At 30.0% G+C, this 16,843-nt stretch overlaps 2 protein-coding genes across 5 annotated transcripts; both read left to right on the top strand.

Annotated features, from left to right (window-relative positions):
* Positions 1 to 2,319: 2,319 nt before the first annotated feature.
* On the top strand, positions 2,320 to 8,240 carry LOC114385185 (low affinity sulfate transporter 3-like). 4 transcript variants are annotated; one of them, XM_028345197.1, is made up of 12 exons: positions 2,321 to 3,204; positions 3,327 to 3,375; positions 3,468 to 3,675; positions 4,060 to 4,252; positions 4,416 to 4,481; positions 4,573 to 4,803; positions 4,914 to 5,040; positions 5,155 to 5,441; positions 6,918 to 7,111; positions 7,193 to 7,278; positions 7,382 to 7,493; positions 7,777 to 7,892. In XM_028345197.1, the coding sequence occupies exons 1-11, from the start codon at positions 2,902 to 2,904 to the stop codon at positions 7,471 to 7,473; spliced, it is 1,836 nt and encodes a 611-aa protein (XP_028200998.1). In that variant the 5' UTR covers positions 2,321 to 2,901; the 3' UTR covers positions 7,474 to 7,493; positions 7,777 to 7,892. The 4 variants fall into 4 exon arrangements, with proteins under 4 accessions (XP_028201000.1, XP_028200998.1, XP_028200999.1 ...); XM_028345198.1 differs by having other exon boundaries at positions 2,322 to 3,204; positions 7,382 to 7,478; positions 7,777 to 7,888; XM_028345196.1 differs by having other exon boundaries at positions 2,333 to 3,204; positions 7,382 to 7,458; positions 7,777 to 8,240.
* A 2,221-nt stretch (positions 8,241 to 10,461) lies between these two features.
* Positions 10,462 to 12,145, top strand: LOC114383297 (zinc finger CCCH domain-containing protein 15 homolog). The gene is made up of 2 exons (XM_028342941.1): positions 10,462 to 10,657; positions 11,631 to 12,145. The coding sequence occupies exons 1-2, from the start codon at positions 10,559 to 10,561 to the stop codon at positions 11,763 to 11,765; spliced, it is 234 nt and encodes a 77-aa protein (XP_028198742.1). The 5' UTR covers positions 10,462 to 10,558; the 3' UTR covers positions 11,766 to 12,145.
* The last annotated feature ends 4,698 nt before the right edge of the window (positions 12,146 to 16,843 follow it).

Here is a 16,843-nt window from a genome sequence, read left to right as displayed (position 1 = left end):
AAGCAAAAAAAATGGTCATGTTTGTTGGACTTAAAAATAAACAAATCTAACTAATTTTACCTTATTTAATGTTATCATTCCTAAAATACCCTTCATTTAATTCTATTTCTATTTTCAATGACTCTTTTTTTATTTATGATAACAAGTTTCAATGAAGGACATTTGAAAAATAACCTTATTTTTTACTTGAGATTAGTAAAATTAAATGATGTCAACTAATTTTCTTAATTAGTGCAAAATCATTTATTTTTGCTTATATATGAGTCCAAAGGGTGAAGGCCAATGAGAATTAATTATTGGAGACAAATAAACGGGTAAAACACTAGTAGCCACAAATACTATTCTCAATCAATAAGGACAAAATGTAATATGTGTTTATGTAGCTGTTGGTCAAAAAACATCTTCTGTGGCTCAAGTGGTGAATACGATACTTGATAAATGTAGCTACATGTTTTGAATGTGAAAAATTCCTAGGTATTTCTTGTAGGACTATAACAGTATTAAAGATGTATTGGTATGATAAATAGTAACGATGGTGGATCGTTACATTACTTACCTCCCAGGCAAATTTTGAATTAGTCATCATCTCTTTCCCTTGATGAACTTGAGGATTAAGACAAAAAAAAAATCACTCTTAATCATGACAAAGGGGATCTTCACAATGTGGGTGAGTTATTATGAATTATTGATATCAAAGTTTGACTTCTCCTTTCGAAAAAAATATATCACTCTTAATCATGTACTAATTAATTGTGGAAAAAAATCCTTCATCTATTATGTTTATTTAGTTTGTTAGCTATTAATATGCAAGTCACTAATTTTTGAAACACTATCAAATTTATACACAATAAATAACTACAAATGATAGATGAAGCTACAGTTACACATTATTTTTTTTTCATCATAGATTAATATCTTTAGTTTTTTTTTTTAAAATTCAATATTTTTTTAAAAAAATTAAAATTTATAAATATAATAAATGAATTCATAATGATCACTTAGTGAATTATGAATTTAAATATTTTTTAATGACACCATTAAAATTCATTATTGTTTTTCAATACCTAATAATAAATGTGTATTTAAAATCTAATTTTTATTAAATGACTAACTAATTAACACTCACTCCATTTCTATTTATAATATCAAGTTACCCACTTCACCAAGATTAAGGAGAATAATTAAGTTAGTTGATAATAATAAATTTATCTTAAATTTATAATTTTTTTCAAAACTACCCTTATCATTAATATTTTTCTCTCTTCTAATTGATCTCTCTTTTAATTAGGGGTATTCTAATTTAAAAATAATAAATACAAAAAATGTGATAGATTGAGTCTTATAAAAAGAAACAAACATATTTTTAAACTTGGAAATAAGGAACAAATGAAGTATGATTTATTAAATAAATAAGAATATAATAACTAAAAAAATTGTTACTAGGTACCCTTATTTTGAGAAGAAAAAATGTGCAAATTTTTTTACTTTATTTTATAAGAGATTAATTATTAATTTTATCTTTAAATTGTTATACTTACCAATAAATTTGTGATCTTATTGAAATCAGTTTTAAATTCCTTAGAACTTGTATTTAAATATTTTTGTAAATGAAAAAAAAAAGTAATGGAAAAAGAAAGACGTCACAAAGTAATCGATTAGTCAAATTCTCTATGATTTGTAATATATACTAACTGAAAGTGTATACAATTTTCTTTATTTTTTAAGGTCTTCTTTATCTTTTCTATAATACTTTTTACATCTTATTTATCATTTTTAATCATATAACTCATCTTGTCTTACCGTTTTTTTTGTTTGTATTTCTTTCATATCTCTTTCATTGTTGTAAAAGACGCTGTAAGAAGTGGTCACTAATTGTATTACTCCGTGAAAAAGGACTTCTAAATAAAGAAAATTGGCCCGACGGCTGCAAAGTATAAAATCCAAAATACAGCGGGTCCAATGAATATATGAGGACATGATTGTGAATGCCTTCTTGACCGGGCATTGATTGTTTATCTCAAATATACAGAAATTCTGATTCTTTCACAGAATTGCACTGCTGACAATAATGGCTAGCATAATATTTATTCCTTTTTAAATTCACATTAAATTCTTTTTTATTATACACCTATGATTGAAGGAGAGTATTTTGGTTATTTACAGAGATTAATCTTTAGAAAATTTGAAGGTACTTAAAAGTAGATTATCTTCTCCTAACCAAGTTTTCTTGGTGTACAAGAGTTAGAATTAAAATTTCGTTTTATTTATAGGAATCGAAAGTTATAATAACTTATGCTTGAATTAGAATTCCTTAATCAGGATTCAAATTCCTAACCAGTTTGTTTAAAAATCTGAACCCATCCACTCAAATTCACCACTTTGTTGTTATTCACATGAAATTCTTATTTCAATTATTGCAGTTCAGATGATAATAACTAGCTTTATTATCCCAGAGCTTGAGGTACCAACCGACCACAATCCACATATAATTGTTTATATTCCCCTTCCATTACATGCAAAATGAAATGATGCTATAAATTGAAATTTGGCCATATCCTGAAAGCCAAGTTCACCCATAAGTAGGAATAGATGCTCTCCTAATATGGATTCATATTAAAGGGGGGTCTATACTCTACATACTATCACCCAACCAGTCACAACTTTTGACACAAGCCAACCAATGTGGTGTCACAACAATCCCTCTTCCAGAACAGGCTTCTATCACACCACCTCTCTGCTACCCCTTTCAAGCAATCATCCAAATAAATTGATCCCTTTGTCAAAAGGAGTGGTGTTGGTTATATTTAACTGACAAGATTGTACAATAAGTACAGCTGACCAAAGTTCACCCAAACACTTCAAACAAAACCATGCATTGAAGCCTCTTAACAAGTTCCAATAATGAGAGAACAAGGGGTCTTTCATCTTGAGGAACATGGCCAGACAGAGAGGTCCCAGTGGGTGCTTGATTCTCCCAACCCTCCTCCTCTCTGGAAGAAGCTATTTAGTTCTGTCAAGGAAACCATTCTGCCTCATGGCAACATGTTCTGCTTCTCATCCAAGAGGAAAACCATCAATGGACATGCACTCTCATGCCTGCAGAATTTGTTCCCAATCATTAGTTGGTTGAGAGATTACAAAGTCTCCAAGTTCAAAGATGATCTCTTGGCTGGCTTAACTCTTGCCAGTCTCTGCATACCTCAGGTATTTTGTTTCACAAATGATGTTTCTGTCTTTTTTTTTCCAGTGCAATGCATTCAAGATAAATTGAAGGATTACATAGATCTTGTCCTTTCATTCTTCTGTTTTCCACTTGAATCTTGCAGAGCATAGGATATGCTACTTTAGCAAAAGTTGCTCCTGAATATGGCCTGTGTAAGTATGTGGCTTCAGTCTACACTGCTACTGATTGGTTTGGTTTGGTTTGGTTAAATTTCACTATTGGTTTGGTTTTTTGTTTCATTCAGATACCAGTGTTGTTCCTCCTCTTATTTATGCTATGATGGGAAGCTCAAGAGAAATTGCAATTGGACCTGTAGCTGTAGTGTCAATGCTGTTAGCCTCTCTGGTCCCAAAAGTGGAAGATCCAGTTACCAATCCTAATGCCTACAGAAATCTTGTCTTTACTGTGACTTTCTTCACCGGAATTTTTCAAACTGCATTTGGTGTTTTCAGGTGGATTCCTCACATCAGTTTGTGAAATTTCTTGTAAATTTGTAGTTTTCTCAATATATGGATGTGATTGATTTCTATTTTCAAAAACTGTTTTTTGTTTATGAAAGAAACAAAGAAATCAGACTCACACCAGAGTCCATGTCACACCACACCCTTGACCCAGGACCACAAAACAGAAGAAGAAAATGAGAAAATATATCCTAGCTGTTTATATTTTTTGGTTTTTAAAATACTTGTTTTGGAACCAAATTTCAAAACTCAATAGATTTTGAATAACACGAAATTGTGTTACAAAACAGTTTTTAAAACCAAAGAATTGAGAAAGAAATCAAACATGCCCCTAATAAGTAGTTCTCACTTTTGATTATCCTTCAACACTTGCAGGTTGGGTTTTCTTGTGGATTTTCTTTCACATGCTGCCTTAGTTGGATTTATGGCAGGCGCTGCCATCATTATTGGTCTTCAGCAGCTCAAAGGGTTGCTGGGGCTTAGTCACTTTACCTCCAAAACAGATGTAGTATCAGTGTTGGCATCTGTTTATAAGTCACTACATAATCAAATTGCCCCTGGACAAAAAGTGAGTTGGTTTTACTTTAGCTATTTATGTTCTGATAAAGTTTATTTACTATCGTCTAAAGTTATACAGTTTCTTATTCATAACTTTGAACCTTGAATTTTATAGCAAGCTGAACTTCAAGTTAATATCTGATATTGTTCTTCTTTGGTTGTTTAATTGACAGTGGAACCCTCTGAATTTTGTCCTGGGATGTTCATTCTTGATTTTCATTCTAATTACCCGATTTATTGTAAGTACTTGAATTTCTGGTATTTACCTTCTTCACTACCTCTTTGTTTAATTTTAACATTTTATGGTGCATATGATGTATCTAATTCCAGGGCAGAAGAAATAGAAAGCTTTTCTGGTTGCCTGCTATTTCTCCTCTTCTCTCAGTTATACTATCAACCTTGATTGTGTATTTGTCCAGAGCTGATAAGCATGGGGTTAATATAATAAAGCATGTCAAAGGAGGTCTGAATCCAAGTTCTCTTCACCAGTTGCAATTACATGGTCCACATGTCGGACAAGCAGCAAAAATTGGGTTGATTTGTTCTGTTATTGCCCTCACAGTATGTTAATTCATTTTCTGATTTTCTCCAAATTATTATTATTACTATTACTATTATTTCCTCAGTTCTGAGTCCTATGACCCTAATAGCAATTTGATCTTCTTATTCAGGAAGCAATAGCGGTTGGTCGATCTTTTGCTTCCATCAAGGGATACCATCTTGATGGCAACAAAGAAATGTTGTCAATGGGAATCATGAACATTGCAGGATCTTTGACTTCATGCTATGTGGCAACTGGTGATTTCTTTTTCCAATAAATTGTGCAATTAATTTGTATAACTCCTCTTATGTTTGATGTGTTACATGTGTATGTATCAAAGTTGTTTATAGTTTCTTGGTGAATAATTTCAGGTTCTTTCTCAAGGACTGCAGTGAATTTCAGTGCTGGATGTCAAACAGCTGTGTCAAACATTGTGATGGCTGTTACAGTGTTTTTGTCCCTGGAATTGTTTACAAGGCTCTTATACTACACCCCTGTGGCTATCCTTGCCTCTATCGTCCTCTCTGCTCTTCCTGGATTAATTGACCTAAGTGAGGCTTGCTATATCTGGAAGGTTGATAAATTGGACTTTCTTGCTTGTATTGGTGCTTTTCTTGGGGTCTTGTTTGCAACAGTAGAGATTGGCCTTCTTGTTGCAGTAAGTCATTCACCACTTAAATTTTTTCCTCTATTGCACCAATTGAAAAATAACATATTTTCTCTCTTGATAGTTTTTATTTCCTTTTTTGCTGTGATGTTATTTTTTAATTAGAGATGGAACTAAATGAAAATGGGGCAAATGATTTGTGTGCTAGCTGCACACTAACTAGTATCTTGTGAGCTAGAAGTAACAACAAATTAATTAAAAACTTACACTTGAGATGCTACTTTTTAAATAAATTTTAGGTGCAATACTTAAGGTGCTTTTTAGTATTGTTCATTGTTCAAAATTTGAGTTTTTTCTATCTTCATAACCAACACTGACTTTTAATGACAACTTTTATTGCACTGCATATTGAAGTGAAACTCTAATTTTGATGAGTAAATAGCCATTGACAATGTAATTGTCACTTAATTATATACTGTGGTAAGTTTGTTGAATTTTATAATAATTATCTTAAAATCATACTAATAATGATTTCTCATACTAGTATAAAATTAAACTCAATGTTGATTGAATAACAAGATTAAAAGTACTTAAGTATTTCTCGTGAGTTTTGTCCTGTTTTTTAATTGGAGAGACAAGGAAGGAACAGAGAATGGAAACAAGTGATTTGAGTCCCTATTGCACACTAACTAGCATCCTTGTAAGCAGGAAGTAACGTAAAATTCATTGACAATTTGCACATGACAAAGGACCATTGAATTTGGTTGACCACTTGCTCCTTTTTTTTTTTGAAAGAACCACTTGCTTCTTAAATACCAGACTTATTGTGCTTTCAAATTAACTTTATGACGTCAAATTTGGCCATACATTCATAACTTGTATAATTAAATTGAGTGTTGCGTTTTGTTCTAAATAATTAAATGTCACTGTATAGTATCGTGTACTCCAAACCTTTTCTTGTTCCATAATCATACTGCGTATTGGATTTGTTGTAAAGAAAGCCTTCTTGTAATATAATCACAAGAAGTTAAGGGCATTACGTATAGCCAATGACTTGGTCACTCATAGAAGTTCTGATATGGTCCTCCTTGTGGAAAGTTTTTATTCCTAAGCATAACAACCATTATTATCAATGTTTTATGTACTTGTTATGTGGTTCCTATCTAAAGATCTTGGGGGTTGTTATGCTTATGGAGGATATTAGCAATGTTTTCCTTCAGTTATTTGTCTTCCAATTAGAAGCAATGTTTCAGTTAGAGACTTACCTATTTACTTGACCCATTGTTGTAATGTTAAAAAAAGTAAAGATAAATAAGTAAATGATAGGTAACCTCATACTTGAGATGTCCAATCTTCTGTCTGAGGTGTGTTGGAAATTTCAATTTGTGATACAATCAAATTAGTGTATATAATTAGTAAACCATAATACGAAGGTAAACATTTTCAAATATATAGCAATGTATGATAAGATTATTATGTAAGAAACCTTTACACAAAATACTCTAATTCTTTTTCTTTAATGTGCAGGTGATAATCTCGTTTGCAAAGATACTGATACAATCAATTCGACCTGGAATAGAAGTTCTAGGTAGAGTTCCAAGAACAGAAGCCTTCTGTGATGTGACTCAATATCCCATGGCCATAAGCACTCCAGGCATCATAGTGATTCGCATAAGCTCTGGCTCACTCTGCTTTGCAAATGCTAATTTTGTCAGAGAAAGGCAAGCAAGCAATTTACAAATGATTTTCAGAGGGGTTTAGCCCAAATTAGAACCGTGTATGAATTTTTTCACTTGTTCCAGAATTCTCAAGTGGGTCTCACAAGATGAAGATGACCTTAAAGAAACCACCAAGGGTAGGGTCCAAGCAGTGATTCTGGACATGACAAGTGAGTATCTGTTACATTTTTCATATATAAAGGTCTCAGTGCCTAAACATTCGTAATTAAATTTGATATTATCCCAATGACCCTTTGCAATTGTCCTTGATAGACTTGATGAATGTTGATACTTCCGGAATTCTAGCACTTGAGGAACTGCACAAGAGATTGCTTTCCCGTGGGGTAGAAGTGAGGCCACCATGAATTTAGTTATATTCTTTGAAGTTAGACTTATTTTCATTTTTTTTATCCTACTATTGTCATGCATTGTCATGTCAACATTTCAATTAAATATTAGATGTCAAGTTAATGGAAAACCAAAAATTACACAATTAAAACAGTAAGAGATTAAATTTACAAAAATGGAAAATTGAGGAACTAAATTGGCAACATGACAATAGTAAGAGAGCCAAAACTATAATTATACATTGAAATTAATAATGATTTTTACACATGGTTGCTCAAACCTTCATACTCTAACACCTAAGTGTTATGTTGTTTTTACAGTTAGCTATGGTCAACCCAAGGTGGCTAGTAATTCACAAGCTTAAACTTGCACACTTTGTAGACAAAATTGGAAAAGAATGGGTTTTCCTTACTGTCGGAGAAGCTGTAGACGCATGTCTCGCTACCAAAATTGCAAGAGCTTGATTGATTTTGTGTCTATGCACCGATTCTAAACTTAATTTATTGCACAGGGTTTGGGTTTTGTTTAAAATGTTAGCGCATAATTGCATATCTTAGCACATAAAACTGCGTGATATATTTTGTATTTCACAAGCTGAACATCTATAGCGAAAGGGATCACCATGCTATACTGGAGGGGCAGGAATATACCATGCACCCTGAGGGTGGGGGGCATACACCACCTTGTTATAATATCTCAATTTTGGACAGGGAGTGTTTTTTCTTTTTGTATGGCCACTTAAATACAATTCAAATAAAGATTTAGATGCATTTCATGATTTTTATTTGGGTAATTAGTGTATGTATTAATAGGTAAATAGTTTTTACAATATTATTTAATCACAAACTGTTATAAATATAATAAGTATGCTAATTTTTATAATAATTATCTTTAAAATCATATAATGTAGAGATGTTTTAATAACAAAAATTAAACTCTTACGTAAAAAAAAAAAAAGAAATTAAACTCAAATTTTGATAATAAAAGGAATGAATATACTTTTGGTTCTTTTTTATTTAAGAAAAAAATGTTTTGGTCTTTTAATTCCTAAATTTTAGTTAGTGTTGTTTGTTTGAAACGTTGATTGTTTTATTGTTTTGGGCGCACAATGTTGAACTCATTTTTTTTTTTTATTTATCTAAGTCGTGAAACGTGCTCAATTAAATTTACCTACGCGAAAATCTTGAAACTCAATTATTGTTTGAACTGAAAAGGATCATTAACAAGGTAAAAATAGTGTTAAAAGTAAATCTCACTGGCAACTGAAAAATTACAAAATTTAATTTCAGATTATTTTTCAGTTAATATACTTAAGTCACTTAAGTATAATTTGTAAGTAATTATAAAAATCAATAGTTTTACCATATATGACAATATATAATTGAATGATGTTATAAAAAAACAACGTATCTTAGTTAAATTATTTATTTATTTATAATTATCAACACCTAATTGTGTCTCTTTTATTTATTTATTCTATATTAAATTGAATGTGTCTGTGCTGCTGTTAAGAGTGTTTGGAATGGTTTAGTATTATTATTATTATTATTATTATTATTATTATTATTATTATTATTATTATTATTATTATTATTATAAAGTATGTGTGTGTTTAAGAGAGTAGGAATGGTGTATGAGGTGAGTGAGAGAACATGAAATCTTTATATAATATGTGAGCAACCTTATAATGTTGAACAAGGAAAAAAGTGGAAAAAGGTTCAGATTGTTGATTGATTTTTCCTTGTCATTTAAATATTTTAAATTTATATTAATTTCAAATTAAATGTATACATTATATTTAAGATTTAAATATTTGTTTATGCCTATCAATACTATTATTCTTTTAATTCATGTATTTTTTAATTATTTTTCATTCCTATAATGTTTCATTTCATTTTTAATCTCTTTGATGTTATGATGATAAGATATTCTACTAGACATAACATTTTGTTGCTAAGATAACATGTGTTGATGTTGTCTTTTTTGTTGATGACACCATGATGAAATTATCTTTAATGTTTTGTAATAATTCGGGTCATAGAAACTTAAAACAAAATGTTTGAAAAAATTAGGGACAAAAATTAAAAATAAAACACTTAATAAAGACTAAAATTAAAAAAATGTTAATTAGAGGAATAAATCATATTTAAACATTTATCTTTTTTTTATGAGATTTAAACATTTATTTTATTCAATAGACATGATAAAATACAAATACTAGTTTAACAATAAATAAAGGCATATTATGGTATTTCCCCTTTAGCTTTTAAGGGATTGACTATTGTCCTTTTCTATTATGTCTTATATATGAATTTAATTTTAATTGTTGTAAGTTTATGTTTTTTAAATTTTGGTTCCCTTCACTTTTTTTCTTCATTTTATCCCTGTTAGCACGTGCTTTTTTGGTTTTGATGCTGGCAACTTTTTTATTCATTTTTATTTTTGTAAATTTGCATTTTTTAATTTTAGTCATTTTATGATTTCAAAATTTTTATTTTTAATCTAGGTAAATTTACTCCTTAGTTTTTAAAAACACAAATTTACATTAACTAAACGTGAAACAAAACTACTTGAACCAAAATTAAAAAAGGGCAAGACTGTTAAAAAAAAAAAACTTACCAACTTACAAGACTAAAATGGAAAAGATGCTTAACAAAAGGTTAATACTTAATTGTAATTTTAATTTCAAAATTTTAATCTTTAATGTTCCAAAAAATTAATTTAGTATATTTTATTCTTTAAAAAACTTATAAATTTTATCTCTTATTATTTTATCCTTAATATAATTGTACTTCTTTTTTTTTTACAAATTTTCTATCCAACTTTATATTTTTTTGAGAAATTTTACTCTTAATTTTTGTGTTTATTAATGAATAAATAACAAAAGATAAAATTCTAAGTTTCTTTAAAAGAAATAAGAAGTAAAGTATATCAAATTAATTTATTAGAAATAAAATGTAACAACATTTAAAAAATTAAGAATAAGAAATGCAATTAAGCGAAAGATTAAAGGACACATCGTTGAGAGGCCTTGTAGTTGCAGGGGTTCGTCGTGTACCCTTCCCTAAAGTATCTGGTGCTTTGGTTGGGAATAACGAAACGATGGGAGCTGAAACTGAATCATCACAGGAAAAACCCGAACAAGAGAGGCCGAAGCCTACTCTCTCACAGGAACAGTTTCTCTCATGGAAGCGCCACAAGGTCTCTTTTATTATCTTCTACTTTCCCAATTCCATATTTAGGGTTTTTCTTTCTTTATCGCTTTGTTCAGTTTCAAATTCTGTATTTTGTTTTTGTTTTTTTTTAAACAATAGGTAGGCATTTATATGATTACGCGATTCCGAATTTTGCGAATTTTTATATTTCTTTTTCCAACAATTTGATGAGTTTGGTTATGTATTTTTTCTAAAAGAAATTATTCAAAATTATGATTGTAATCAAGTTTAGAATTAACAAAAGAAGACTTTTTCATCTTATATGATACTGTCTCTCTGTTAATATGGGGCATAGGGTAGTTTTTGAACATCATGTTCTATGGTGGGCTGATCACGCAAAATTGGTTAGCTATCTTGTATTGTTGTTTGAAAGCTAAAAATGTAAAATTGGTTTAGGTACACTAATTAAACATACTGGTGTTCATGATGGCTTCCTAGGTAGGTTGATTAAATGCGATTAATTTTGGTTCAAGTAGCTCCTTGTCTCCCTTAAGAGAAGAAGGATGCGAATGAGATAATGTTTTTAAAGTACGTGTTTACATTTGATAATTACCTATGAGAAGAAAATGAAAGATGAAGAATCAAGAATATGGTTGTATTCAATACAGAATGGGGCCTCATGCCATGACTGTTTAATTTTTTCTATAACATTTTATCACACGAGGGTCTGGGTGGATTTATTTATATGCAAATTTTTTTGAGGTTAAGTTACTTGACTGCAAATAATTTCTTCACATTGGTTAAAAACTTGAAATCAGAATTTGATTAATTGGATGGCCTAGTCATCTATAAATGGGGATAATATTGCAATCAATTGGTTGAGCTGCCCATGGTTTCACTCAAGCAGATTGAAGCACTTTTAAGCAAGTTTTTTGAGAAACTTTATTCTAATGCAGGGAATTACCAATTTAATCTGTTACAGTCTCCAAATTGATAGTATGTGTACTCATTGTTTTCAGGACGCTGCAGTATCAGCCAGAAAAGCCGAAGTATCCAGTAAGCGTGCAGAAGATATTGCTGCAGGAACTGTCCAAATGAATGGCCGGGAGCTATTTTTACATGAGCCATGGGTGTTTGATAATTCACGATATTGAGGTTTCTTACTTTCTTTTCATTGCTTCATAATTCATAAAAACTCTTTATGGTCATGCTTTGAGATATTTTATTTTTGGATCAAAATCTTTTCTGTAACAATATATTTTCGAAATATGAAGTTTGTACCTTTAGCAAAGGAAAGGAAACAATGAAAAGATTGTTTCTATATGTTACCAGGGTGGATCTGTTTCTTAAAAATTTGTGCATTATGAACAGCTGGAACATAACAAGTTGTTGTGTCCATCTAGTGAAGAATTTCTTCTCTGAGATAAGACATTTCCATATAGGTGGGCAGTTAGATATCTTCTCTGATATTAACATTACAAATTTTTAATTTCATTGCTCTTTAAATATGCTGGAGAGGTTTTCGCCAGATTCATTAGTACAAGGGTACCTACTATGTACCTTTTGGTGTGTGAAGTGTGAACTACTTATGAATATAGTTTTTTCCACATGTTGATTTCTTGATTGATTTTACGAGTATAAACTTTTCGAGATATTATAAAGACATTCATGTGCCTTCATCTCATAACTTGATAGTTTAGGCTAATTGGTCCTTGGCCTGGTTTTAGAAAAAAATCACATGCCTCTATTTAATGACCAAGTGATCAATACTTCAAGACAAAATAGGTAGACGTATGCATGTCTATGCATCCAGTTTAAATTAAAGCTACTCATGTGAGGGTGATATTGTAGGTTAAACTGTCATAGTTGTTCAACCAAGATCCCTTACACATTTTTACCCTGTTGGTGAGGCAGTATTCCTTACCTTGAGTTGTGTTTACTATGCATTTTTTTGTTTAGCGCCCTTGACAATTTTGCAATGACTAGTGATTACAGGGTGATTATTTAAAACCCAAGATTTAGTTGTATATTGATGGATCCAATTGCAAGGTTCTTATCATTTATTCCCCTAATTGACATCAAAATAGTATCTTCTGCAGTTCTTGCCATAGTTAATTGAACATATAACATCAATCAGCACTACAGCAGTAATACTGATTCTTTTTTTTTTTTTTTTTTGCTGGCCAGATAATTCAATGTCACTCACAATTTACTTCTTTAACAATAGTGTGTATATTGTTTACACAATTTTACAAATAATGAAACTTGAGTTATGGCGGTTGTGGGTAATTTAGATGTATTCTTTTATTTTCCTTGCAACATCCCCCCCCCCCCCCCCCCCCTTTACTATTTTATATTTTAAAATTTGATAGAATACTCCGAGCAATGCGTTTGTGACTAGAGAATGAGAGAACCAAATCTTGAAATATTTGTTCATAGTGATGAGAACGTCTAGAAAATAAGAACTATCAAACCAAGATGCTATTATTCCATTATTGGTTATAGGTTGCATCTTGACACTTGAGTGACCTTCCCGGACAATTGAAGAGCTAGAATGATAGGATTCAGTGAACATGATCAGCTTCTTCAACGGTGCTACTTTTCATGCAAGAAAATAATGTTATTAACAAGTTCATTTTCTAAACTAGAAGGCTTTTTTTTCTTATAAATTTCTAAACTAGAAGTTTAAACCATGAGCAAGTACTTGCAGCATATGTACAAATAAAGTCAAATGTGTGACCTGGCCATGAATAAATAGAGAAGCAGCTAATATACCGTTTTGAATTTCTTGCTTTCTTAAGTACTCAAAAGGAACAAAGAAAGAAAAGCAAATTGACACTATTTATGCCATGAGGATGTCGATAATGCCCTTAATAAGTGTTATCAGATCATACTTTAGTATGTATGCGGTCTTAACCTCCTTTTTGTGCATTAATTGGGGCTTTTTATTTACTCCTCCAAGACAAGAAAAATATCATAAGTAGATTTAAAATTGAGATTGAAAATTTTGGGGTAATAATCCTTCACATCTCATTTTATTATATTGATTAGTTGTGTTTGGGGCAATAATCCTTCACATCCCATGTTCAATGGACATTTTATGCTTTTCGAGGCAAAAATGCATGTGGGGAGGCGGGGATGGAGCCAGAAATGAAGGGCAGGGGGGGAGACCAATTATACGTTCCAAAATAATCACATTAAAAATCCATCAAAGAAATGTCTTTCAAGCATGTCACAAAAATTATCTATATATAATTAAATCTATACTAATTTTTTTTAGGAATTAAGTCAATAAGAAAGACTAAAATAATTAAATTAGTCTTTTAAGATTTATTTTGATTTACAACAAATAGCTATCAAGATAATAATTATGCTTCTTAACACATGCAGCAAATACAAATGCACATTAACACATGTAAATTAATGAAAAACAATTAATAAATTTTTTATTTATGATATAGGAAATAAAAATTTAATTTATAGCCTCCTGTAGTCCACTCTAACTATTTTGGTTATCCATAATAGATAAAAATAAGAAGTTAATTTCAAATTAATGAATCATGGCATTTTTGTAGAAATAAATCAAAAGATGCTAATCATTAAGAGTCTGTTTGATGGTCATGATAATGATAAGAGGGAATACGATAGGATAGTTATCATATTGAGTTATCATCCATTGTTTGTTGTACCAATAGGATATAATAGTTCCCCTTTCTATATATGGTAATAAACTAATTTATATAGCATATATATGTAAATATAGTAACAATATATATATATATATATATATATATATATATATATATATATATATTAATAATAATAATTTTGACACAAAAATTTAAATTAAAATATGAAAAATTAAATAATTATTATTCAAATATTTTTCAAAGTGAAATATTTGACTCTTTTAAAAACCTTATACAATTTTTTATAACTATATAAAAAATTAACTGCATAAATAAAATATAAATTTGTATAATTTAGTTAAAATTATTTTTTTAATATAATTTTCATAATTTATAAAAAAATTGAATTTGTAATAAAATAAATTAAAATTTTATTTTAGAAATTGTAGGTAATTTTAATGAAATAATATTTTTTAAATTTCAGCATATCCTACCGTTCACGCCAAATATTTGCTAGGATTAAAACTTATCCTGATTTTATCATATTCTATTTTTATCATCGCATTTTTTATCCTAATCACGGCCAACAAGTAATATTTAACAAAGCCCAAAAGGAAGAATAAAATATGATTGTGTAATAAGTAAAATTTGATAAATACAATAGCTAACCTCCTATTAATTTTGCTTTGCAAAAAATGTTCTATTAATTTTGTAGTTTAATAAAAAAAATCAGGGGGCCAAGGTCCCCCACCTTCCCACGTAACTTCGTCTCTGTTGGGGAGGGGATGGAATAGCATTACGTTCCGTTGAATGTAAAGACAAACACACATTATATGGGAGAGGAATGCTTTATGAAAAAAAGTATTTACAATTAATATTTTTTTCCACTCCCTACCGAAAAAAAATTGATTGTAAACATTTTCTTTCATAAAACATTCCTTTAATGCATTAAGGTCCAATCCCTATTCCACCTCGACAATCTTCCCCAGATTGTGGTGATCTTGATATCCATGATGTTTTGGGGCCTCTTATTCTATAGCTTATCATTTTTGTATGAATTTCTCTTTATATGTCTAATTGTCTATTTATCAAAAGAATGTTACCAATATTTTGAAACAATTTTTTTTAAGCCAAATTTAGACCATGTTTTAGTGTTATAAATCTTTGAATTTAAATACAACGAATTGTGGATTCATTAGTGAATAAATAATAATATATTAGGAATTAAATACCAAATATATTAAATATATCCATTCTACCATAGGGTTGGTTGACGTCGAATTGAAAATGGAGTTGGATTCATGGCTACAAATGGTTCAAAAGGTGGCTTTGGAGATTGGCTACAAAAAGGGAGTTGTTATTGATCTCATTCCATTTGCTATTAGTCTTTATTAAGGGATTGGTTTTTTCTTATTCCCAAATTATCATTCCTAAAGAATCATGTTTTCATTGAATTAAATGTACAAAAGAATTGTGATTCTATTGTACATTCTTCACACTCTGCACAATACAATAAAATTGCAATTTCGTTCTATAATGTATAACGGAATCACGATTTCATTATATTTTTTTTGCCAATCCAGACATTACAAATGAATCACAATTCTGATGTAATTTTTTTTTTAACCCCCCTTAACACAATAGAATCGTGATTTTGTTATGTTTTTTCACAACACAATATAATTATGATTCCATTGAGGTGAAAAAAAAATACAATAGGATCATGATTTCATTGTAACTTTTGTTGGCACCCCCTTAAAACAACAAAATCACGATTCCGTTGCACTATTCTTTTTAGAATTACTAATAAAAAATAGAAAATACATTTGGTGGTTTTTATTGATTGAACATTGCAACACTGTATTTATTGACTGAACACTATTTTTCTCTGATACGTAACACTACTTTTTTATGATATGCATAATGATCGTATTAAATGTAGACATAATTCAAATCGTTTATATTGTCAGTGTGATCTCAACCATTGATATAACTCACGAGAGAACAATAGATCAACCCATATAAATACTAAATATATTTAAATATATCCATTCTACCATGGGGTTGGTTGATGTTGAATTGAAGATGGAGTTGGATTCTTGGCTACAAATGGTTCAAAAGGTGGCTTTGAAGATTGGCTACAAAAAGGGAGTTGTTATTGACCCCATCCCATTTTCTATTAGTCCCTATTAAGGGGTTGATCCTTTTTTTTTAATTTCCAAATTATCATTCCCATAGAATCACGTTTTCGTTGAATCAAATGCATAAAAGAATTGTGATTCTATTGTACATTATTCACACCCTCCACAACACAATGGAATCGCATTTTCGTTGTATAATGTACAACGGAACCATGATTTCATTGTATATTTTTTTTGTCAATCTAGACATTACAAAGAAATCACGATTCTGATGTAGTTTTTTTTTGGAACCCCCCTTAACACAATATAATCGTGATTTTGTTGTTATGTTTTTTCACAACACAACAAAATTATGATTCCATTGAGGTGAAAAAAAATATAATAGAATCATGATTTTGTTGTAACTTTTTTTTGACACCCCCTTAAAACAATAAAATCATGATTCCGTTGAGGTAATAAAAA

The sequence above is a fragment of the Glycine soja genome, chromosome 14 (assembly GCF_004193775.1).
Source record: "Glycine soja cultivar W05 chromosome 14, ASM419377v2, whole genome shotgun sequence".
In the NCBI taxonomy this organism is placed as follows: domain Eukaryota; kingdom Viridiplantae; phylum Streptophyta; class Magnoliopsida; order Fabales; family Fabaceae; genus Glycine; species Glycine soja.
The sequence above is the reverse complement of the archived record's forward strand: the minus strand, read 5'-3'. Positions and strand labels throughout refer to the sequence as shown.